At 37.0% G+C, this 25,853-nt stretch overlaps 1 protein-coding gene across 2 annotated transcripts in view; it reads right to left on the reverse strand.

The window, feature by feature from the left end:
* Positions 1-1,291: 1,291 nt before the first annotated feature.
* LOC137264876 (vitamin D3 receptor-like) overlaps positions 1,292-25,853 on the reverse strand; it is a 136,021-nt gene continuing 111,459 nt past the window's right edge. For both annotated transcript variants that reach the window (XM_067800223.1, XM_067800224.1), the window contains 4 exons: positions 8,954-9,127; positions 7,682-7,799; positions 6,371-6,852; positions 1,292-2,942 (listed from right to left, as the gene is read on the reverse strand). In XM_067800223.1, coding sequence (XP_067656324.1) covers positions 2,460-2,942; positions 6,371-6,852; positions 7,682-7,799; positions 8,954-9,127 — 1,257 coding nt within the window. In that variant the 3' untranslated portion in view covers positions 1,292-2,459. The remainder of the gene's footprint in view (positions 2,943-6,370; positions 6,853-7,681; positions 7,800-8,953; positions 9,128-25,853) is intronic.

Here is a 25,853-nt window from a genome sequence, read left to right on the forward strand (position 1 = left end):
CCCATAGATTTGACTCATGATGTTGTTAAGGAATGAATCACTGAGTGAGTGAGTGAGTTTGGTATAATGCTACTTCGAACAGTACGTCATTCACAATGGTGTCTCAACTTCATGTGGATAAAAACCAAACGATAACTTTAGTGAAACCAAAAAGCATATTATAGTGCAGACAAAGCTATAAGCATAATTATAGCACATCAGGGATTTCAAACCACATTCACAGTTTCCTGACACATCTAAGGGAGGCAACTCTGGACAGCAAATTGTGGTGCCTTTCACTACATGGACACATAACACCAACATTGTATTGACCTACAATGCAGTGAGATGAAAGCGGTTCCTGGTTGGGCTGTCGTGGCAACATAATCAGAATATTGGTCATTCCAGAAGCACAGGCAAGATGGGTCGTTTCATTTTCCTTCATCCCAGCTTTCTAGATGATATATGTCTACATTTTTAGTCAAAATAATTTATATCAGATCTTTAACTTCATCATGGTACCTCTCTGCATGAAAATCTCTAATCTCTATAGTAGGCTGCGACTTCTAGACTCCTCAATCAGTGACTCACTGTTAAGGCTTCTACATTCTCCAAAGTTATTGTACTAAGACAGTAGGTACATGTATTTTAAATGCTGTCACTTCTTTAAACTTGGCACCTACTCCCAAAAGGGTGAGTTTGGTTTTACCAATATATATAGTTTTCCTCGTGGATTTATAGTGAAATATATATTTCTGAACTAAGTGCTAAAAGAAATAACGCAAAAATGTGTTAGCAAACAGTCTGGTTAGCTCAAGACCTAGTTCAGAGTTCAGATAAAGGATGTCATACAGAGGTTCATCCAGGTAATGAGTCTCCTTCATGCAAAGAGGTATATTATCAAACTGAAACATCTGATTTCACTGCTACTGTCTCTCACTCAACATGAAATAAGTTACTGGTCCTAGATTTTCAAAGCCCTCTTAGCTCTAAGATAGTTGTAAGTTAATGTTAATGTATGGCACTTATTACTACCTTAACGCTAAGAGAGCTTTGAAAATCTAGGCCCAAGTCTATATGCTAAACATCGAGAACAACACTATATCTTCTGCCTTCAGATCAGTTACTGTAGACAGTTTTCATGTAATCAGGCACTGGACAGTGGACAGACAATTGGCCTCATACCAAAAATTGGACAGTATTCCAATTCTTCGTATTCGGAAATATACATAATGTTACCACATGAAATTTTCCAGCAATACACTTTAAGAAATAATTATATTGAGGTGACTCAATTTTGTATTGGGTTAAATAAAACTAGGGGTGAAACGGTATGATCTTGTGATACAAGGCCTTCGGTTCAGGATATTAGTATAAAGCAGAAAATTAACAAGAGTCAAACCTTACATTGTTTAATAACATGGAAATGAAATAACCATGATCCTTGTTATTTTGAATGAACAAAACTGTCAATTTATGACACGATTGAAATAATGGTACGGAAATCAAAAATACCCAATTTTTGGATTGCATTACAGTATACAGAACTGAAGGCCAAATAGGGCGATTCTATTAATACCATGGTATACTGTTTCACCATGAAATACAACCCTTGCAGTGTATCTTCACAATGGTGTATGTGACCTCCAGTTGATGATATGGTATCCCAGTCATAAGATAAACGAACCACATGGAATCATTATTTCAAAATCTGTTTTCATTTTCGTTGTGAAGCATCAGCCATAACAGGATGCCAACTCCATATTGTGCATCCAAAACACTAGTTTTGCTGGTCGCAAATCTAAACATGAAATCCTGGACCCAATATCTAAATGTTTTTGCACTTTCAGCAAACTAATTTTGTAAAAATCACACATTTCATTTAACTTATTGTAGCTTGTTCCATGAATGTTATTTCAAAAGCCACATTCCTTTCTTGGATTAACATTTTTTAGGGATGATCGGTGAGGCAGACATGTTTTGTGGTTCTCAGTCGAAGGCTGTAACGACGAAAACAACACTGTTGGCAAGAATCACAAATGAAATGAACAAACACATAAACATCAGTTTCTATTAGGAATGATTCTACACTGAAGCACGCAAAAACACAACCCAACAGTTGTTGATTTCAACAGTATCGAAATACACATCTTCCTTGGGAAATCAACAAACACAGAATGAAAGAAAGTGAATATGATAAATCCTTCCATTTATGAATTTCATTTCGGCAATTTTCCAAAGGAAATCTGGATTCCTGAAAATAAGACACAGTATGAGTATAAGTATGATGTATCTGGCGTTTAAAATAAACGTTGCCGTCGAAGTTACTGACCCATGAGGGATAACAGCTGTGCAACACAATCACACAAATCAAAATATATCCCTGCTAATAAGTCGTCAATAACAGTCATAACACGTCACTTTCAATCCTGAAAATAATTCTCCATGTACACCGATAAATTTCTTCTAAAATATAGATTTCATGTATTTAGATTAAACACCTCTACAAGCAAAGGTTCAAGCTTTGTCACATCAAGCTGAGATGCAAGCTGTGAGCTTGTTTCACCGAGATTTCGTACATCTAATAGTTTGAGAAGGAGCTTAGGATATAGAGATCGTGCTTCTGTGACTGAGTAAAGCGATTCCAAATACATTTGCAGCCATGTAGAGTATTTTTCCTGGCCCTTGGTGACCAACACTTTGTCTTTCAAGTTTGGACGATCCGAGGAAAAGAGTTCAATGATGAACAAAAGCATCATTACAATGCGATTGCTTCCTGTCAAAATGTGAAATGACTTGACGAACTTGATGTGTTCGGTGTACATTTCCTGTCCGAGGGTGTCCTTGATGACTGAGGGGCTGATCTTTGAAGACACTCCTCCTTGGACTTTGTATTTCCACATTTGTTGTTGTTTGTCGAAGCCCATTGCAGATCTCAGCACAAAGATCTCCATGATTCCACCCTGATTTCAAAGAATACAGAACAACAAATATAAGAAAATGGTGAAAAGACAACAGATCATTGCACATCTTAGTTCGGACATACAGTCTGTTTGCAGTAAAAACATCCTGATGAAATTCTTTTTCAACAAACAAGTATATTAAAAAAAAGTGAAATTAAGACTGTGAATCCTCATAATTTTACCTAGTAGGCTGAACATTTAAACATCAGAATATTATTCAACCTAGGACAAAAATTGCTTAACAAACAATCATAGCTTCCAATCACTATTACTGGTTTGTATTACAAGAGGGAATGCACAATAAATGAAACACGAGGAACAAGAAGGGTTGGTCTAAGTTAATGACCGTCATGTACCACATGTGCATTTGTTTCATCTTTCCAACTACTGCAATTACTCCCTTGTAAAACAAACCAAAAATAGTAAAATTCTGAGATTTAAACATTTAATTGGCAAGGTAAAATCATGACGATTCACAATCTTAATTTCACTCTATTCTTATTCTTTTTTTTTGTTGTACATACAAGGGGAATTGAAACTGGGTCTTTGGCATGATAAGCAAATGCTTTAACCAATACGTTTCCAACCAACCCTTTGACACATTGCACCCATGTGGGGAATCAAATCTAGGTTTAACCACTAGAAGTTGCCATCACCCTGATGTTCAACATGAGTCTGCACTTGTAAACTAAACCATACAGTCATTTTCTGCTTGTTCCTATGGTATCAGTTAGTGCAGAATCGATGACCTCTCCAAATCACAACAACCCAGAGAATTTTGAGTTGCATGCATTCAAATATGACAGGAAACCACTGCTACACAGTCCATATTTAGCCCCTGAAGCTTTTTCTTCTGTCTTCCCTGAGAATAACTTGTCTAATTTCCACTTACTGACCGAATTTTGAAATAGCCCACGCATAAACTCATGGCAGTGAATAATACACAAGTGCTTCCTCTTGCTAATTGCAATCAATGGATTCACCACTGTTGTGGGTTTGTACAGCTTCTGATTGTAAGAACGACACAAAACAGAGGATCAGATTAGTCAAAATTTAGTTCTAAAAGTGTTTTTCATTGGTTAGAAAATAATCAAAAATGGGTCAGGTCAAACGCAAAATGGATGCAAAGGAAAAAATATTGTTTAATACCAAAGGAAAACTAAGAAAACCAGCAAGCAAGTAAGAAAACATGTGTGTAATTACAAAACGGCGAGAAGTATCATCAGAGCAGAACTCTTTTAGGTTTGGTTAGGAATCCCAACAAGCGCAGTCAAAAAACATGCAAGTATTACTGCTGAAGTCGTCCGAGATGCTATGTGAATACAACAAAGAAATCGTGTCCGAATGATGAAGCAACCCTTAAGATTCAAAGCATAAAACGACATCTCCATCCTTTGATGATATCTATGATGTTAGATTCAGCCATAGATTAAGTGATGCATCAATATTGAGTGGTATTTGTGAAGTGTACCTCGGCGGTATTTGCGATGAAGGTCATTATGACCTCTGATTGATGGCATCCGTAAGCCTGTCATGTGCGAGTATTGACTTTGTCATGATACTGACAAATACAACAGTGTCTGTTAAACACTAAGTGTAAAAGCAGCAATTCCTCTTCAAATAAATAAGCCAAAGATTGACGGATTGTTAATCTAATGGAGGATGAATAAATTGGAAAGTGATAAAGGTTGAAGGAACCATGCAAGGAAAGGTTCAAAGAAGAAAGGCCTGAAGTAAAATGAGGTCCCAGAAACTGTCAGAATAATGAATGTTCTCCTTTTTACCCTATTACTACATCTCCAGCATCTCACAGTTCCAGAACTGTATTATTTCCCTTCTAACCAGATCAGTCTGCAAAGCTTAAGTCCCAAATGAAGCAAGTCTACGTTTCCTCTGAATCTCCAAACTCACTATCGTTCCTTTTTAATTGAAATTATTAGCTTCCATCAAAATTTTGCATGTGTGTGTGTGTGTGTGTGTGTGTGTGTGTGTGTGTGTGTGTGTGTGTGTGTGTGTGTGTTTGTGTGTGTGTGTGTGTTCATATGCAGACAGGGTTATATGTATGTATGTATGTATGTATGTGTGTGTGTGTATACATACACATGCACGCGCACACACACACACATGTATGTGTGTATGTGTGTGTAGACTGACAGACAGACAGACAGACAGACAGACAGACAGAGACAGGGTTTTCAAACAATGCTGTGACATCAGGATCAGGATCAGGGAAGATAATTCAGTAATTAATCACTCACACCACTAGGAAGATTTATGACTTAGCGTTTAACACACATGTATGTGTGTATGTGTGTGTAGACAGACAGACAGACACACAGATTGATAGAGACAGGGTTTTCAAACAATGCTGTGACATCAGGATTAGGATCAGGGAAGAAAATTCAGTAATTAATCACTCACACCACTAGGAAGATTTATGACTTAGCGTTTAACACACATGTATGTGTGTATGTGTGAGTAGACAGACAGACAGACAGACACACAGATTGATAGAGACAGGGTTTTCAAACAATGCTGTGACATCAGGATCAGGATCAGGGAAGAAAATTCAGTAATTAATCACTCACACCACTAGGAAGATTTATGACTTAGCGTTTAAAATTTCATTTTCATTTCTCTGAAACCACATGTCTCAAGGCAACCATAATCATTGGAAATGTCTAGCCCACCTAGTGCAGATCGGCTAATGTCCAGCGCTACTGTGGTTTCAACACTCTTACTCACCTTGTGTTGAAATTCACATCAAGTGTCTGATGTCATGACTGTACATATTAATGCTTAGTCTCTAAAGGTATATAATAGTATTATCATGATACAAAATGTAAGCTGAATCTGAAGATATCTAGATCTGATTTAGTTGAGGTTTAGCACCAGAGATGGAGCTGGTAGACAAAGGTTTACAGAATAATTGGGACATATTCACAACAAAGAAGAGGTGGAAGGAAGAGGGAATTGTGAGTTGGAGGGTTAGATTTGAAGTGGACTTGGAGTAGAGTTGGAGTAGAGAGTTTGGAAAAGAGTTGTAAGACCCATGGTTTTACATTAGAACAAGCATTTGCTACTAGTGTGGCAATGTCCCCCACGGCTAAAACAGAATGAAATATTTATAACATATTCACTACTTTCTACTTTTTGCTCACAGTCAAGATGGGTGAAATGACTAGTGTCTGAACCCAACCCTCCCGAAAGAAATATACAATATGACTATCATTACTCTATGTGTAATGGCAGTGACCAGGTCGCATTGTCTGTTTTAAGCCTAAGAGAGACAATACTAAGCTAGCTCTGTACATGTGAGCCTGCTCAAAGTGATAAAAGTCAAACAACCAGAACAATGTGGAAATCATGATAATCTGAGCACTAAGATCACTTTGTTGAAAGATGCACTTGTGTCATCATCATCTTACTTTTAATAGATGAATTTGATCTTCTTGAGCTAAGGCTCGGAACTCTGGGATGAGCTTAGCAAACTTGATCAGTCGCCGAATGAAGATATCAGTCATGTTGAACAGATCATTGGATGTCTGGGGTTGAGTCTCCAACTGTAAGGCCTGGCTCTCCTTATATGGAGCGTCAAAAATGGAGGTATAGAGTTGCTCGATTTCCGCAATACTTTGCCGTACATCCTCAGGGAGAGGCACCGGATATGAGTTGTCCTCTGGTTCTGACTTTGTGGTGACAGAGGTGGTTATAGGATGGGATGGAGGTGGTTGCACTGGGGAGTGTTCGCTGAAGGTGGGGCTGTAGATGCTGTCAGAGTTGTAGCTGGTGCTCACCTCGGCGGAACTCCCTGAAGGAGACTCTGATGATGACAAAGGTTCCTGTTCTGACCGATCAGGGGACTTTGTTTCCTTGAGCCTTCGCCGCCGTTTCGCAAGCTGGTCATCACCTGCAAGAAGCATATACAATGTATACTATCCAAGGTGTAGAGAATGGACTTGGATGAGCCACTGACCAGGGTTAATTATGATATAACTATTGTCATAATTTGGTGAAAATCTGAAAATGTGAGACAATTCTCGAACTGTTTGATGTTCTTTAGCTATGATGGTTACAAACAGACTTATCTGTAGGCCAAATTTACACACTTATTACAATAAGAATTAGAGCATCAAGATTTCACTTCAAATGAATAAATGAATTCTACAGTTCATACACCATGCAGGTCATGACTGACACCAACGCACTTTAGGTTAAATACAGATAATAACGGCAATTGCTTTACAATTTTTTAACAATATACTAGAACAGAGAAACTGCAATGCATACTGTTGAAAGAAATAATGCATACCAGACTGTTATGGATATGGATAATTCATACTCATTGATCCTAAAGTAAGGACTGATAAGACTGATAACTGGAAATATCATAGATGGGAGGAATTCTTAATGATGCCTATATACATCGAAACTGTACCATTGATTGTACCAATACACATGTAAATAAGGTTTTGCTATACCAAAACAGTCTTCAGTGGAAAATGAAAAAATACAATCAGACAACCATATTTCAGCTAGAAATTCATGCATACATGTGTTTCCACTCACCAGTGATGTGAATTTGTGAATTTCTGTTGTACAATTTGTAATTTATTTACTTCTCCAATACAATATCTATTCATAGTCAATCGATATTTATTGATTATTGATGTTTATAACGTACATTGATATCTTCCCATTAAACAGTTCATTTACAAAACTAAGATGGCTGCACTTACTGAGTATCCAATCCTTCTTCATCCCTATACTGAAACATTTCTTGAGACGACACCCTGAGCAGAATTTTCTGGTGTGAGGGTCGAGCTTACAGTTGCCATCGAAACTACAGGAGAATGTCTACAATACAAGGCACAAGATTACACAAATTGAAGACATTAGCCGTAAACATTTTGAGAGAGTGAGTTTAGTTTGACACTGCTTTCAGCAATATTACAACAATACCAAGGCAGGGGACACCAGAAATGGACTTCACACATTGTACCCATATAGGAAATCGAGCCTGTGTCGTTTAACAGCAAGGTCAGTCATGGAATCAGGCCTACCCTAAAGAAACCCTTCCCACAACACAGAAAAACACAGGTGAAGGTCTGGGGTAGAACAGGCCTTCAGCAACCCATTCTTGGCATAAAAGGCAACTTTGCTTGTTGTGAGTGGTGACTAATGGAATCCAGTGGTCTGGTTTACTGACATATAGCTGGAATATTGCTGAGTTCGGGGTAAAACTCAACTCACTCTCTCAGAAAAACACAGAACAGCAGTGTTCACGAATAGCGTCTGACCCTCTGACAAACATGGCAGATTCATCCAGTGGTCAGATAGAAATCACTTTCCTGCCAGCCCCAGTGTTTCGACTGAGTATTTCACAATGCCTTTGAGTGAAGTTGTTAATTGCGGCAAGTGACACGTGTTTGCTGTTTAGAAATCTTATGTTTGCTGTCATATAACGTTAATCCTAATTATAAGAAATGTCAAATCTGAAATGTTTGTTCAACTTTATTCTGTTGGTCCTGTAAATTTTCAGGGGGTCAGACAGACATCTGAAACTTACAGGATTGGGTCCTGTTACTTTGAAAAAACATTGTAAACACTGGAACAGCCTTCAGTAATTGAGAAGAAGCAAACATAAACATAACGCCTCATATTTGAAACATTTTGACAGCAACAAGCAACTCTAAATCGCTAAAACTGGATAAAAGGCCAAAACGGTTGCTCGGAAATCTTAAAGAAGCACAGATCAAAATGCACCTGCGCAGTAGAGTTTATAGCTAACTGACATAAAAATGTTACAGTTTCATAGTCTTTCATTGCCATTTTAACCGTTTCAGTAGCGAGGTAATGTGGTTATGTTGCTATTTCAATGATATCGTGGACTTTTCTGCATATTTCTGCAAAGTGAGAAAGCTTTCTTTGCAAGGACTAGGAATTAAATCATGTGGTTATCATGGAAAATATGACTTCCTTAATTAACAAAATATCCTCATCACCCTAACCTTGGCTTTTAGTGCATTTCTCCTGAAGAAAGCCTTGCATGACTCGCATGTGACTGCGTCAAAGTTGTAGCCGAGGGCCTTATCGCCACACACTCCGCACACCATCTGTGTCCCATCTTTCGGTTTGGGACGTCGCTTTTGTTCCTTCTTGATCTTTGGACGGGATTGGCCATACTGAAAAATGAAGAGGAAAAATTAGTTTTATTGTATAATACACATCTAATTCTTATGAAAAAGATACAATATGGGTGTTAACAAAGAAAGCTGTTCATTATTCAGTTCAATCGCAACCATCACATTTCTCCTGATTGTTAAAAACCCATAACTCATAAATCCCTAGTTCACTTTTCAGGATCAATCATCACTATTATCACCTACCATCAATGTCATCATGTAAGATCATTACCATCTATCATCAATATCACCATCTATTATCAATATCATCATCTTCAGTGATCATCAATACAATCATCTATCATCAATACCATCATCTAACATTAGTGCAATCATCTATCATCCGTACCTTGATCAATACCATCATCTATCATCAATACCATCATCTAACATCAGTGCAATCATCTATCATCCGTACCTTGATCAATACCATCATCTATCATCAATACCATCATCTAACATCAGTGAAATCATCTATCATCCGTACCTTGATCAATACCATCATCTATCATCCGTACCTTGATCAATACCATCATCTATCATCCGTACCTTGATCAATACCATCATCTATCATCAATACCATCATCTAACATCAGTGCAATCATCTATCATCCGTACCTTGATCAATACCATCATCTATCATCAATACCATCATCTAACATCAGTGCAATCATCTATCATCCGTACCTTGATCAATACCATCATCTATCATCAATACCATCATCTAACATCAGTGAAATCATCTATCATCCGTACCTTGATCAATACCATCATCTATCATCCGTACCTTGATCAATACCATCATCTATCATCAATACCATCATCTAACATCAGTGAAATCATCTATCATCCGTACCTTGATCAATACCATCATCTATCATCCGTACCTTGATCAATACCATCATCTATCATCAGTACCATCATCTATTATCAATACCAACATCTATCAACTGTACCTTGATCAATACCATCATCTATCATCAATACCATTATCATCATCAATACCATCATCTATCATCAATACCATCATCTATCATCAATACCATCATCAATAAGATCAATACTAACACAAATACTATTGTCTATCATCAATACCATCATCTATCATCAATACCATCATCTGTCATCAATACCATCATCTGTCATCAATACCATCATCTATCATCAATACCATCATCTATCATCAATACCATTATCATCATCAATACCATCATCTATCATCAATACCATCATCTATCATCAATACCATCATCAATAAGATCAATACTAACACAAATACTATTGGCTATCATCAATACCATCATCTATCATCAATACCATCATCTGTCATCAATACCATCATCTGTCATCAATACCATCATCTATCATCAATACCATCATCTATCATCAATACCATCATCAATAAGATCAATACTAACACAAATACTATTGTCTATCATCAATACCATCATCTGTCATCAATACCATCATCTATCATCAATATCATCATCATCAATACCATCATCTATCATCAATACCATCATCTATCATCAATACCATCATCATCATCAATACCATCATCTATCATCAATACCATCATCTATCATCAATACCATCATCAATAAGATCAATACTAACACAAATACTATATTGTCTATCATCAATACCATCATCTATCATCAATACCATCATCTATCATCAATACCATCATCTATCATCAATACCATCATCTGTCATCAATACCATCATCTATCATCAATATCATCATCATCATCAATACCATCATCTATCATCAATACCATCATCTATCATCAATACCATCATCAATAAGATCAATACTAACACAAATACTATATTGTCTATCATCAATACCATCATCTATCATCAATACCATCATCTATCATCAATACCATCATCTATCATCAATATCATCATCAATAAGATCAATACTAACACAAATACTATTGTCTATCATCAATACCATCATCTATCATCAATACCATCATCTATCATCAATACCATCATCTGTCATCAATACCATCATCTATCATCAATATCATCATCAATAAGATCAATACTAACACAAATACTATTGTCTATCATCAATACCACTATCTATCATCAGTACCATCATCTAAAATCAATACTATATTCTACCATCATCAATACCATCATCTAACGTCTTATTTAATAAAACCATCAACCAACAATTATCTCAACCCAACCCTGATGACACCAGCACCAGAAACAATTACATACAGCCTCCTTCTTGAAATGCTAAAGGTGATATACATCCGGGGACCCTCAGATGACATCCATCAGTAAGTAAACATAGTTTCTACGACTTCCGCCTATAGACGCTAAATGCTCACCCTCCAAAACCCATATCTTGTCTTAGAATAAACTGTGACAACTGCGACACAAGTCCTAAACAACGGATTTGTTCTCTGTGTGTGGGAAGAACTTGACAGATGCTACTGCATGCAATGCATTTATCTGTGTCAAGAATGAGACTGAAACGAGTAGCTCATTCAAACTATAACAGCACAATGAATCAAACTGAGCAGAAGAAAACAAACTCAAACGTCGGATAAACAGAAAACACTGCTAGTATAGGTTTGTCAGGAATACTGATAGACAGCTTCAATTATTTGTCATTTTAATCAGCTTCTTAAAATGCCAGTGTCCAGGAATAGTTCAAATGTCTATGAAATTAATACATATTTGCTATTGTTCAATAACAAAATGTCTTCTTTCCTGCTATTTTTTACCTCTATGCGGGCCTTTAGTGGCTATTCCTAATCTATGGCTAGGGGTAAGATGGTGATTTTTCTGGAGAATCCCACCCTGTACTGGACAAAGTAAGTGACCATCCCTGTACATCATGTACAAAGTTGCTGATAAAATCTCTTGTACACATGTACAAATTGATGACTCCCCCATCACCCTCAAACCCTACTTAAAATCATCATCACCCCCAGCCATAAATAAATAATGCATGGTCCCTTATTGGCCTTAAAGCTGGACAGGAGATGCATAACAAGGACAAATCCAGATCTAGCAGATTAAATCAGAAATTGGTCGAGGGTGCTTATAAGTGTAGAACACATATTAATTCAAGATACAGCAATTTGTCTCTTTAAGGAATATGATCTAGCCTGTCAGTCAAATGATTTTGGGATCCTAATTTTTTCCTTCCTCCCGAACCTTAATGTAATGCACAGTCTGAAAAGCAGCATGTGTAGACTTTCCCCAGGTTCTGAATCTCTTATCTCAAAGTGGCCGCATTTCAGTTTACCTAAGTGGAATTAACTGTTTTCATGGAATTACAATGTTTTCAGAAACTAAGCTTTGGTCCAGACAGGATTTTGGAGAGGTGGTAGAACATAACGATTCCTTAAATACTAGTCATCTGTTTGAATAATACAGAATTTTCCTTTCTGAATAAGTTCTGAGCTAATGGTTGCCATGAAATTCTTGTATTTCTAGTGTTTTAAAACATTTTACAAAACATTATACACTGGCATGTCAAGTCTTGAGGAAAATGAATGTGCTTGATCCAAACATAGCATACAACTTTCAGATTTTCTTTTCCAGAAAATGTTTCTCAGAAAGTTCCTTGGGAAAATGGAAGATGAGCATATATGCTGCTTTCCTCACACAAATATGGTAGAATTATCGCAGTTAAGCATTGCTTGTGATCTCAACACAAATTGCCCAATTTTTGAGATTACTGACGTTGCATCAGAAAGATGTGAAAAACAGCGCTATGCAGTTTTTAAATTACTAAGAAAGAACTATTTCATATGAAAGTCTGAAAATAGTGTTCGAACCTACACTGAAACATTGCTCTTTGTAATAATAAAGAAACTGTTATACCTAAAGTTGTGTGCTTGATCACTTTATTCATTCACAAACTCCAAAAAATGCTTTTAAACAATTAGATGTAAGAGAGTGAGTTTGGTTTTACGCCACTTTTAGTAATGTTCCAGCAATATCATGGCTTTAACCAGTAGCAGAGATGTCAACACTCATTTTGGACCAGGTGTAATAACTGGGGGTCAAAAAGTGTAATTTGGACCAAAAAAGAGTAATACTTGTCTGCCGGTCACTTCGACTTGGTGCATGTTTTCACAAAAAGAAGATTCTGGACAGAAATACACATGACCAATCGCTATGAAGCTCCACACGTCGAAAATTGTTGGTTATGTGACAAAATACTGTAATTCCTTACAAGTTTATTGGAATGAGCGTGATACTAAGAGTAAGCGATTCCTATCAGTGCAAGGCCATTTCTGAACCCCTGCTCCGGTGTTACAAAACACTTCCCTGTAAAATTGTATCCACTTTATTGATTTTTCGTAAACTGAGTAGACAAGAGTAACTTTAAGAGACTAAATGTAGTGGCATAATCTAATGGTCAAAATCATAACAATTAGGCCCAAAGCATGAAGGTTGGCATCTAGCCCTAAAAGAAGCATGACTAGCCTTTTTTTCAGGTTCAGGAATCTCGCTCTTACATCTTCAAGACCTGTACCAGTCTAGCCTATTCCTGGCAGTACCATTAGATGGTTCCTACTGTCTGTGTACTGAGTGAGGCCTCAAGTGCAGGAAGTGCATGGTTAAGTGCATCGTATTAACATCGGTCAACAGTTTCCCAACCCATCGTACTAAGCCATGGACAAATCCTTGAATGGAGGCAGGGAGGAAACAAGATTTCAGATGACACAGACAGTGATCCGAAATGAAATATTTCATCATTAATGCTTCGTCCTCTTATCAGAATAAAATCATCTTTCAAAAAATTTATAAAGCTAACTTTATTATGTTCCAATGTGCTTGTTACTACGGTAACGATCAATTCAGCGCTGTCAAAATAAAGCAATCATCCACTGATAAACATTTCAATGACATTTAATCATAGGCAGTTTGTTTTTCTAGCCCATCTGTGAATACATCGGTTTGTCACAAAATGTTAGCCAGGATATTTAGTAGGAAAACCTTTTGAACCATCTCCTATAATCTGTTCTTTCAATTTAAAAAAAACATTTCATCAGGATATTGTTTGTCAATGCTCTCATCACTGACTGACCGATTGGCATCCTGATGCAGATTTAATGAAAGCTATCTGTTTTAACAATATTAAAACAGTTTTGTTATAAAATAAAATCTCATTCTTATGAAAAGGTTACCTACTGTTACTGAAGAAAGTCATACCACCTTCAACAACCACACGTATCATCACACCTGACCTGATTGTTAAACACTCATAACTCATGTAATTCTAGTAATGCCATGACGACATATTGCAAATATTTCATCCTTACCATTTCAGTATTAACTGGCCTTAGAATGCAAATGAGTATGTGAGCTGAGTTTTAAGGCCAGCTATTCCAGTTATATCGCAGCCGTCTGTAAATACTTGTGTTTGGACCAGACAATCCAGAGAGCGTGAGCATCAATCTATGCAACTGGGATACGATGACATGTGCCAACAAAATTAGTGAGTCTGACCATCCCATCCCATTAGTTGACTCTTACAATAAGCATGGGTTGTAGATCAATTCTAACTTGGCTCTTCATGGGTCAGGATGTAAATGAAACACTCCACCTTGCCATTCATGGTTGGTGTATTGTTGTCAAGGCATCACCCATTTCACAGTCTTACATAATCATATTATATTGCATGTGCACCAAGGGCGATGGGTAGCCTGTTGGTTAAAGTATTCACTCGTCAAACACCCAGGTTTGACTCCCCACCTGGGTACAGCGTGTGAAGCCTGTCCTTTGCAGTGATATTGCTGGAATATTGTGAAAAGCAGAGTAAAACTAAACTCACTCATTCACACGCATCCTGGGATGTATAACATCACATTTCCGTTCCGATTTTAGTACCTACAAGGGCAAACATGTCGGGGTTCATATTTTTCATACGATGTCCTCGGGCAAAATATCCCTTTGTCATGTTGATGTGATGCCATTAACAATGCTATGACAAAACGTTCTACATGTGGTGATGGGGGTTAGCCAGACAATGTGTGAAAGCAGATTTGGGTTTATTTAAGTCAATCGGAAGGCTTTGATGATATTTGTGCCCATATCAAACTATGTTTACCACACACATGCCTGAATATATCGGTATATTCCTCACTCTTGCTCAGGAAATACCAACATTTTGGTACTCATGTCGTAAACATAGTATGGTATGGGCACTCATATAATATCAGTTTAATACTCTTCATTTATACACTGACCAGTGGAACACCGTTTTAAGTCTTTGACAATAAGCTATAAATATCATATCATTGCCCTAGTTGTTTGTTTAAACGTACTCTAGTAAATGTATAATGGCACGCACAGCACATACAAATATAAAACATACATGTTTTTCACCTTCTGCCCATTTACAGTGCGAGCAGAGAGATCACTTGTCACCAAATTACATTTTTTACCTTTACATATGTTTTGAACACTAACTGTGTCATATTCAAAATTATTATTGTATTAAATTCTAAATTTCAACCATGCCTTTCTGTAATTCAGCACATCATTAAATTGGATGCACAATTCAAAGTTAAGTTCTGAATTCATGTCTCAATGAAGTACAAGTGAATTTTCATCCAAGAGAGATGAATGCCCAATATGTTCAGCACAGTCATGAACAGGTTGCATTAACCACAGCTGCTTTGTCATCACCAGTGATGTACAGAAATGCCTGAAGTTGAAGCTAATCATCAAGTTATTAACTTTATACTATTACTTATCCATGGAAGATACTGCAGTGTAATGTTACACTAGTGTAATGTTACTAGACATATGACGTCATACTGGGCTACAGTTAAGATGTCACTAATACCTCTGTCACAATGGTCACAAATAGACCTTGCGTGACTCGCGGAAAGCTAAGAGTCATCACACTGTAGGCAGTTGTTATCAAATTATGTTGGAGTGAGATAAACAATATAGAAAACTCACTTCTGTGAAATACCATTGTTATTGAACTTGTGAAAGATTTAGCATTAAAGCTGCTATCAGTTGTTTGATACCAAATCATTAACTTCTTAATGAAAATGGTATTACATGGAAGGGCATTTTGTATCCTCTATGTATTGCACAGGGCTGGATAAAAACATTAATTGGAATAGCTTCCGAGTGAGTGAGTGTGTGAGTGAGTGAGTGAGTGAGTGAGAGAGGTTTTACGCTACTCTTAGCAATATCCTGGGGGCACACCAGGAAATGGGCTTTGTACACTGTACCCATGTGGGGAATTGAACCCAGGTCTTCCACATGACGAGTGAACTCTTCATCAACTAGGCTACAACACTGTCCCAATTCCAATTAGAAACATTATTAATGATTACAGATTTGAAAATTGGGTCATCGCTTAAGGCTTAATATATTCATGCACTGCTTTCAAATTATACTCAAAAGGTGTTCAGTTAATATCACTTGATTTGAAAATATACATTTTCAGCTGTCCTTCTGTTGGGAGTAACTTTAGAAGCTGTGAAGATGAACGAAAATCAAGTCCTATGTATAGTCAACTTACTTACTGCAATGAGTGTGACATTTTCTGCTAGGTACTAACACCGTGATACCAAGGTTGAAACAAGGAGAATATATAGATAGCTGCACACTAGGTGTATACAAATGACAAGGTTGATGTACATTCTGTTGAGCAACAGACTGCTCTAGTCACGATGAGACTGAGATTACTGTCACTGTTTTGTGAAATAAGCTTGAAATAGCTTTCCGGTCTGAGAACTAACCGACCTCTCATATGTTCACACCATACATCTGTTAAGTATATACCAAATATCATGACTGTGCTGTATCTGAAACCTAGATTTTTTATGACTTGCTGTTTCAGTCATGGAAAAAATATGTTGATACAGAACTTCTGTAAACAATATGCTGATACAAAATAATCAAACAACAAACAAGATGTTTTGCCAATGAATATTCACTGATGCAACTATACTCCCTAAAGTTACTGATTGTTCATGCTGAGACTGTCCATGGATGTAGAGTAATTCTGTCCTTTAAGAACCAAGTCTAGATAAGCAGACAGTACACTTAGTATAATGACATCTCAAAGCAGTGTGCAAAATAGCCAGTGGCCTGTTAGCCTGTGGGTAGTAAATAATCAGCTGGGCCAGTAAATTGCCTAAGTCACTGGCCCAGCTGGCATTAGTGAATTTTCACTAGGTCATTTAGTAAAGATATCACTCGCAGACTTGTTAAGTTATACTGCACTTTTGCACATACAAGATTATGGCCTGAGAATATTAATACCATTATGATGAAATCTGTATCAGTACAAGAACATATTATTCTCATGTATTTCCGTAATCTTTCGCATAGTTTCTACCTAAAAAAGTTTCAGCTTTTGAATTATTTTGTTGGTTAGAAACTTTCAGGCAAAACTAGCATGACTGTCTGATAAAAATTAGAAATTATTTCACACGCTGCCTCTAACTGCCAGCTGTTTACAGGGATGACTTGCTCTTTTCATTTACATAATCTAGAAATTATCATGTAAAGAAATCAGACACTTGTGCATTTCAAAGGATTGCTCTGTAAGTAACATTATTTTCAATACAAGTTTGAGTCATAAATCTACACAGACCTCCTTTGGTAAGAACTCTAATACAGACACTGCAACAGTCCGAAAGGCTTGACTTTAGGATCTAAGAATGTCTTAAATGACGTCTATTCACTGTGCCCTATTGAAATGTCTGACAAAGACGAATGTTCTTGATGAGTCCTTTCAGTGCCAGACGTGTTCAAGCAGGACTTACAATAGAGAAGTTACTAGGATCACAAGTTGACCCACAACATTACTTTACTTGCGCTTTCCATTGCTGGGTGCCAGTGGCAATGAGTCCAGTGAATGTTTTCAAAATCTAAGTGTGAGTGTGTCATCTCACTGGATACTGGTTAGTATCAACAAATCCAACAGGTAGCTGATCTCAACCAGTAACATTCCCATGTTGATAATTCACACCAACTCTCCAGTAGTTTTATATGTGAAAACTTTTACCACAGGGCTCATCCATCTCCCCAAAATGAATTATCCTTACCTTGTGTCACAGCCATCAAAAACATGAGCCCTATTTTGAACTTTGAACCACAGGCTTTGTGACCGAGGGTATATGACCATCAACAGCTAGTAGGGGTCAGTATAACCACACATGCCTTGCAGAGCACCAATGACACATGGATGAAGTACAAATCAAAACTTTTTACCATGGAAACGCAATAATAACTTTCAATTTTTATTCTTACTAAACACCTTAAAGTTCAGACTAAAAGGAGCTAATTCTTATTAACATGAGTTTACTTTTATGTTCCTTTCAATAATACTCCAGCAACATCAGAGTGGGGGATACCAGAAATGGGCTTCACACATTTTGCCCATGTGGAGAATCAAACCTGGGTCTCCAGCTTGATGAACATACTCGTTGACACAGAGACCCCATCATCTACTTGTGTATGTAACAAGAAAGCTAATTTCAATTCTTGAATTATCGGCAGTATGTGTATAGTTGTTTCAGTGTTTGTCCTTGTTCCAAACCAAAACCCTCAACCTTCTGGCGCCAGCATATAGATCTAGAAAATTAGTGAGATATTAGGAATACTATAAAGGACTGAAGTCCTCAATACAAGACTTCCTTAAGATACAAGGCATCAATAAACACCTTATTGCACAGAAAGTTGGTAGATATATCTATCTAGACATGTACATAACTTCATCCAAGAGTTCTGATCCATCTGATTATCTTTGCAGAGTCCCCAAGGTAAAGTCGATAAGCTCAAGCTAATTCTCCATAATTATAAAATGCCTGCAAGATAATCAATGGATACCATATTCCTCACTACAAGAAAAACTTCAAAGACTAGTGTGCTGAAGGCTGTCGTTTTGACGCCTTGAATACTGAACTGTGCTTCAGTTACTGATTGAAATCAGCTTAAAGATGCTGCTAGTCTGTATAAGGAATTCTACACTTAATTTTCAAAAGATATTTAAAGGTATTTAGAAAAATTATTGCAGTAATCTATAGTGATGACAAACTTAAAGGGAAGAGTAATTTCAGTCCTTTCATTTCAAACAAAACGTGGCACAAATGTTTTCTGTATTTAATACACTGTACACCGTATTTAAAAAATCACTTTTTTTCACTTCAAATCATGCAGGTATATTATTAATAGAACACAAACAAGAAAAGAGCATAATTTGTTTGGGACAGTTTTCAAGCCTCATTCCTAATAAAATCAGCAACAACTGTAGACAGAAGACATTGCTGATGGAGGTCAGACAATTCAGTGACAACTTTGGCTTTCCCATGATCGGCTAATGGTCTATTAGCAATATCAATACTTCCATCTAAATTGTAATATCAAACTGCAGTAATCTTAAGGTACTTATTTATGTCAAATGCAATAATGGGCTTCTGCAAAGGAATTTAAGTCAAATAAATGAGTGATCCCAAAGTGGTTAGTATCTATGGGAACAGAACTTCATGGCAATGTTCTTTCATTTATTCTGAGATTTCCTCCCAAGGAGCTATTCAAAGCTGGTGATGAAAACTGGAAAACATTGACTGAACGCTAATGAATTTTCCCATGTTCCTTTATTTAAGAAATAAGTTCATTCTACCACTATGTATAGTGTAATAAAGCACAGTTTCACCCTGAACTATTATAGATAAAGCATGAGGACGCTTTAACTATAATAGTTCATAAACGTAATGTTTCCACCAGTGATGTTAGCTGTGTGATGCAACTGCATACCAAGAAACGGGATGCGACTAAGCAGTTTACTGTGGAAGGCTGTACGAGGTGATGGCAACTGACATTCATCATGACGTCGGTTACACTGTGACGTAATGCAAAAATAGTTCGATTACAAGTGGGCAGACTGGAATGGCGCAGTGACATCAACACATTGTGACGTAATGCAAAAAGAGCACATTATCGTCTGATAAAGTATAGTCGGCGCCTTTGATCTTTCACCGAAGCATCTTAGAACTGTTCTTCTCAGCATATATTAAGCAGTGACACAATGCTATTGGTAATAAACAAAAGAATCAACTGAAGGGAACTACAGCCTATACAAATTTCCAACTGGCATAAATCCAAGAACTGTCAAATTCTGGGGATTTTTCCTACATAAATTTCCAAAAAGCATATGTAAAAGAATTGCGAACTCACCTCACTACTTCCTACATAAATGTTCCCATAGGTCATGAATACAGCATGACACTTTTAACACGCCAGACATTATGACTGTCTGTTGACGTAGAGAACGATTAAACACAGATGACTGTACCTTTGGTATATTTTTACTTACAAGATGCATGTTAACCAACAAATTTTCGTGAAGGATCCTGAAGTTATGCTCAATGTGACAGGTTTTGTTCATATTTCCCCACAGCTGTTATCGATAGGGGATGAATTTTCTATGGACATGGAAAATGGCGAGTGGAGGCAAATGGACGCCCAGAGACAAATGAATATTACCTTGTGTCACAGAATGGAGACTTCTTAAGTGAGTGAGTGAGTGAATGAGTATGGTTTTATGCTACTTCTGGCAATATTCCAGCACTATTCCAGTACTATTCCAGCAATATTACGATGGTAGACACCAGAAATGGGTTTCATACATTATGCCAGTGTGGGAAAAAGAACTCGGTTCTTCGGCGTGACAGGCAAACACTTTCCCCACCATGCTACCACATCACCCGAGTGAGTGAGTGAGTGAGTGAGTGAGTGAGTGAGTGAGTGAGTGAGCGAGTGAAATTTTTCCATACTGCTGCATCCAATCTTAGCAACACTGACGCGCTATCCCAACAAGTGACACCAACAGTTTACCCAGGATTCAGTATGACATGAACAAATCCTCAGACAAGCTACCACCTCGCTCTGCTGAGAATTAGGACTCCTAATTGAATAACCAAGAGGTTCCCAGTTCCTTGAACTGCCATAATTACACTGCTACATAATTGAAGACGCCAACCTTTGAAAGCTTGGTGTTTCTATAGAAAGGGCCATCAGTAGTTACGGGCCCACTGGTAATTTCAGAGTGCATGTAGGTTATATGTTCCATAATTGATTACCTTACTGCTACAGAGTCAGGCTTCAAGGGGCATGGAATGCCTGATGAAGGAGCGTTAGCAACTAATGTAATCATGCCCTGTCCAATACAGATGATTTTATTCTTTTTCTTGTTTAATGCTACACTCTGCATTAACAGCAGTCTCTATAATAATTCCAGTGTGGACCGGACAAGCGTGATTAATTTGGGATACAATGATATGTGTCTTCAAATAACTGAGTCTAGACTAGACAATCCAGTGATCAACAGTATGAGCACCAATCTACTGAACTGGGATACAATGACATGTGTCAATCAAGTCAACAACAGTAACCTCTTACACGATAAACATGGGTTGCAGAAGGTCAATTCTAAACAGTGGATCTTAGTGTGTCTGCAACCATCAAGAATATCTAACACTCATATCATACAAATCTAAAAGCACATCTGTTATGGGTGTTTTTTCAGGTGTATAAACCCATGAAGATCCAGGACAGAATTGGCCTTCAGCAACTCATGCTTGTTATAAGAGGCGACTAACAGGATCCGTAGTCTGACTCCTCACTTGCACTGTAGAATGATATATGTTTTTATGGACAGTGTGAACACTAGCCATTATACCCAAATAGTAGGGTTCTCCAGAACAGAAATCATTAAGTCATCTACCACTGTCTCATGAAATGTCAATAGCATCAAACCTGTATGTCAGACAAACTACAAGAGACTATTGTTTCAGTTACTCCTGTAAGTGAACAAATGAGTTATCTTCCTTGGTTATATATAGTCCTTGACCTAAGATGAGTTCATCTATACCCAGTCCATTCTTGAGCATGAAGCCATTTGGATCTCCAGTCAATCTGACAGTACTTATAAAGGTGATGGATTTTGAAAAGGTGCCACAATATTTAGTGACAAGCCACCAAGTGAAGAGGGAACACAATAAAGATGAAGCGTTGACATATCAAATGCCCAGAAAGATGAGGCACTATGCTTTCATGAATATGATCATCCAACTTGATACTGCTGACATTTGAAACTATACACCTTATATCGCCAAACACAAAGCAATTCCATGTAAGGTGACCCTTGTACAAACTTTACAAATCAATATTAGTTTATATACCTTATCAATAACACAACCCTAAACTAAGCATATCAGAAGATACATGATCCCTTATTCTTATTAATAAAATCGTGTGTGTGCCCCAGTATCTTTGATATGATGGACATGTAGAACTCAATCGCAAGTCACCATTTTGATTCCTTGTAGAATCAGTATGTTATGATAGAACTCAGATACAAATCTAAAAATAGCACATCAGCAGTTTGGCCTTCTGCAATTCTAGCCTGTACTAAATTTTGACTGAGGGAATAAGGTCGACTTTGTCTATGTGTCATCATGTTCCAGTTTCATAAATCGATGCTCATGATGTCAATCACTGGATAGTCTAGATTATTTACGGAGCTTGAATATTTCTGAGTCTGTGATCAAACAAACAAATCCCATTGTGTATTATCTCCACAGAGTATCACTGAAACTGACAACAATGGAAGTGATATAAATGATTTTTTTTCACTCATTCCTTGCTCAAATGAACACAGGAGAATGCTCTATATTAATCCATTATGGACCTTAACAAATGGTATTTCACCAACTTACAGATGTGGCCTTTTTCAATTTCAGTATGTGTTCCGTACCGGAATCAACACAGCTAAACTATCACAACTCAGATAATGATCACTGGACACCTCCATGATGACTGCGATTAGAAAGCTGGTTTGTTTGTATGTACGCATGTGTTTAATACAAAGTCCCTGTTAGATACAATTCTACCTCGACCTGTGGTCAAACATTGAGCAATTATATGATTATGTACTATTAAATTGCCTGTTACATGCAAGTCTATCTAGACCTACTAAAGGATGATGTGCTAGCATTAATCAGATATCATTAGTGTGATAATGGTCACTGCACATTTCCAATACAAAGTCCCTGTTAGATACAATTCTACCTCGACCTGTGGTCAAACATTGAGCAATTATATGATTATGTACTATTAAATTGCCTGTTACATGCAAGTCTATCTAGACCTATTAAAGGATGATGTGCTAGCATTAATCAGATATCATTAGTGTGATAATGGTCACTGCACATTTCCATGATGACAACGACGTGAAGTGTGTTAGTATATATACAGGCATTCAATACAAATGTAACTATGCCTGTGTTAGTATATCTACAGGCATTCAATACAAATGTAACTATGCCTGTGTTAGTATATCTACAGGCATTCAATACAAATGTAACTAAGCCTGTGTTAGTATATCTACAGGCACTCAATACAAATGTAACTATGCCTGTGTTAGTATATATACAGGCATTCAATACAAATGTAACTGTGCCTGTGTTAGTATACCTACAGGCATTCAATACAAATGTAACTATGCCTGTGTTAGTATATCTACAGGCATTCAATACAAATGTAACTATGCCTGTGTTAGTATATCTACAGGCATTCAATACAAATGTAACTATGCCTGTGTTAGTATATATACAGGCATTCAATACAAATGTAACTATGCCTGTGTTAGTATATCTACAGGCATTCAATACAAATGTAACTATGCCTGTGTTAGTATATCTACAGGCACTCAATACAAATGTAACTAAGCCTGTGTTAGTATATCTACAGGCACTCAATACAAATGTAACTATGCCTGTGTTAGTATATATACAGGCATTCAATACAAATGTAACTATGCCTGTGTTAGTATACCTACAGGCATTCAATACAAATGTAACTATGCCTGTGTTAGTATATCTACAGGCATTCAATACAAATGTAACTATGCCTGTGTTAGTATATCTACAGGCATTCAATACAAATGTAACTATGCCTGTGTTAGTATACCTACAGGCATTCAATACAAATGTAGCTATGCCTGTGTTAGTATATCTACAGGCATTCAATACAAATGTAACTATGCCGAGACCTAATATGCTCCCGCATGGAATAATTATAAGAAGATTATGAATCACATATTCTGACTACTGACACCTTCATTATGACAGCAACTAAAGAGTATGTATGTATGTATGTATGTATGTATGTATGTATGTATGTATGTATGTATGTATGTATGTATGTATGTATGTATGTATGTATGTATGTATGTATGTATGTATGTATGTATGTATGTATGTATGTATGTAAGTTTCAATTCATGTCTGTTTCGTATGTATGTAACATTAATCTCTTGGAAATAAACTTAAAATAAAATGAAAGACCAAATAAAAAAAATTAACCAAATAAAACAACTGTCTTACAACTGATAATTGTTGAAAAAAGGCCTGTAAACACTAATAGCATACTAAAGTGCTAAAAAGCCTCAAAATTATTGCTTTTTAGTAAGAGAAAACTAAAAGTCTTACACCTAAAAGTGAACAATCATTGTGTATTGTATTCCCTCATCTGAAATACTCTTAACTGTGTATTACATGAGCACTCATACCCATCTCTGGGTGTATTAAAGTGGCAAGACCTGAGTGTGTGGCACTGGGTGTGTTTGGGAAAGGAGTTTTAATGAAACAGAAAATAAAACCCCAACTGGTCAGGTATATTCTTGATACCGTTTGTGAATGGAGCTCTAATGAAACAGAAAAAAACCAACCAATTGGTCAGGTATATTTGTGAAACCGTTCATACCTTCCTTTCACTGATATTGAATTTCAAAACCTATAAACATTTCTTTTAAAAATTTATGTCTAAGTAAGCCCTGCAAAGTTCTGGGATTTACTTCAACCATGCTGTTTTGATTCTAACAGTGCCCCTGGCTCTCCATTGTTCTTTCTAAAATTATGGTGATTGATACAATACTTAGACAAAGCTCTAGGACCAGCTGATGTCAGGAGGACATATACAGGTGTATTAATTCTAGAGAATACCACTAGAGTAATGTTCCATAGAGAGATGAAGAACCAGAGCAAAGGCTGCTGAGGACATTGAAGACAACATGATTGTGTATGGCCTGTTGAGCTTTTTCTGGTACAGATATACCGGTAATTACTTTTACACATTTCTGCTGGTAGAAGCCATGAATCACTACGATTTACGTAGGCTAGTTATTTGTGAGATGGTGCAGACAACACTGCTACAAAATGTTGCATGAAAGAGTTGACTTTGATGTGTTGATGTACAAAACAGACAGGGTTAACAGAACAGAATGGTGTAGGGTCACAGGGGGAAAGCCAGTAGTTAAGCTGAGTTGAAGTTTTAAGTCATCTTGACACTGTTTCAGTCGTATAGCAATGGGATCAAGTTTGTACACATACGGTATTGAACAAAGTTTATGGATAGCAACTTTTGTTATTACGTGACTGATTGACTGATTGATTAAGAATAGGATGAGAAACAAGGAACAGAAACGGAAGCATAAAATTCTAATCACAGTCTACAAATTCTATGCACAGCCAAGGAGCACAACTCCACACAAACAGGAACAAGTCATCACATAGATAAATCTCTGAATGTGTGTTATAACAAAATCTAAAGTATGTTGTGCCTTCCGTCTATTTATTCTATTCTTTCATATGCAGGTCATGACAATTTATAAATAGAATCTAGGTCATATGCAGCATAGAGTGCTATG

Source organism: Haliotis asinina, chromosome 15 (assembly GCF_037392515.1).
Source record: "Haliotis asinina isolate JCU_RB_2024 chromosome 15, JCU_Hal_asi_v2, whole genome shotgun sequence".
Taxonomy (NCBI): domain Eukaryota; kingdom Metazoa; phylum Mollusca; class Gastropoda; order Lepetellida; family Haliotidae; genus Haliotis; species Haliotis asinina.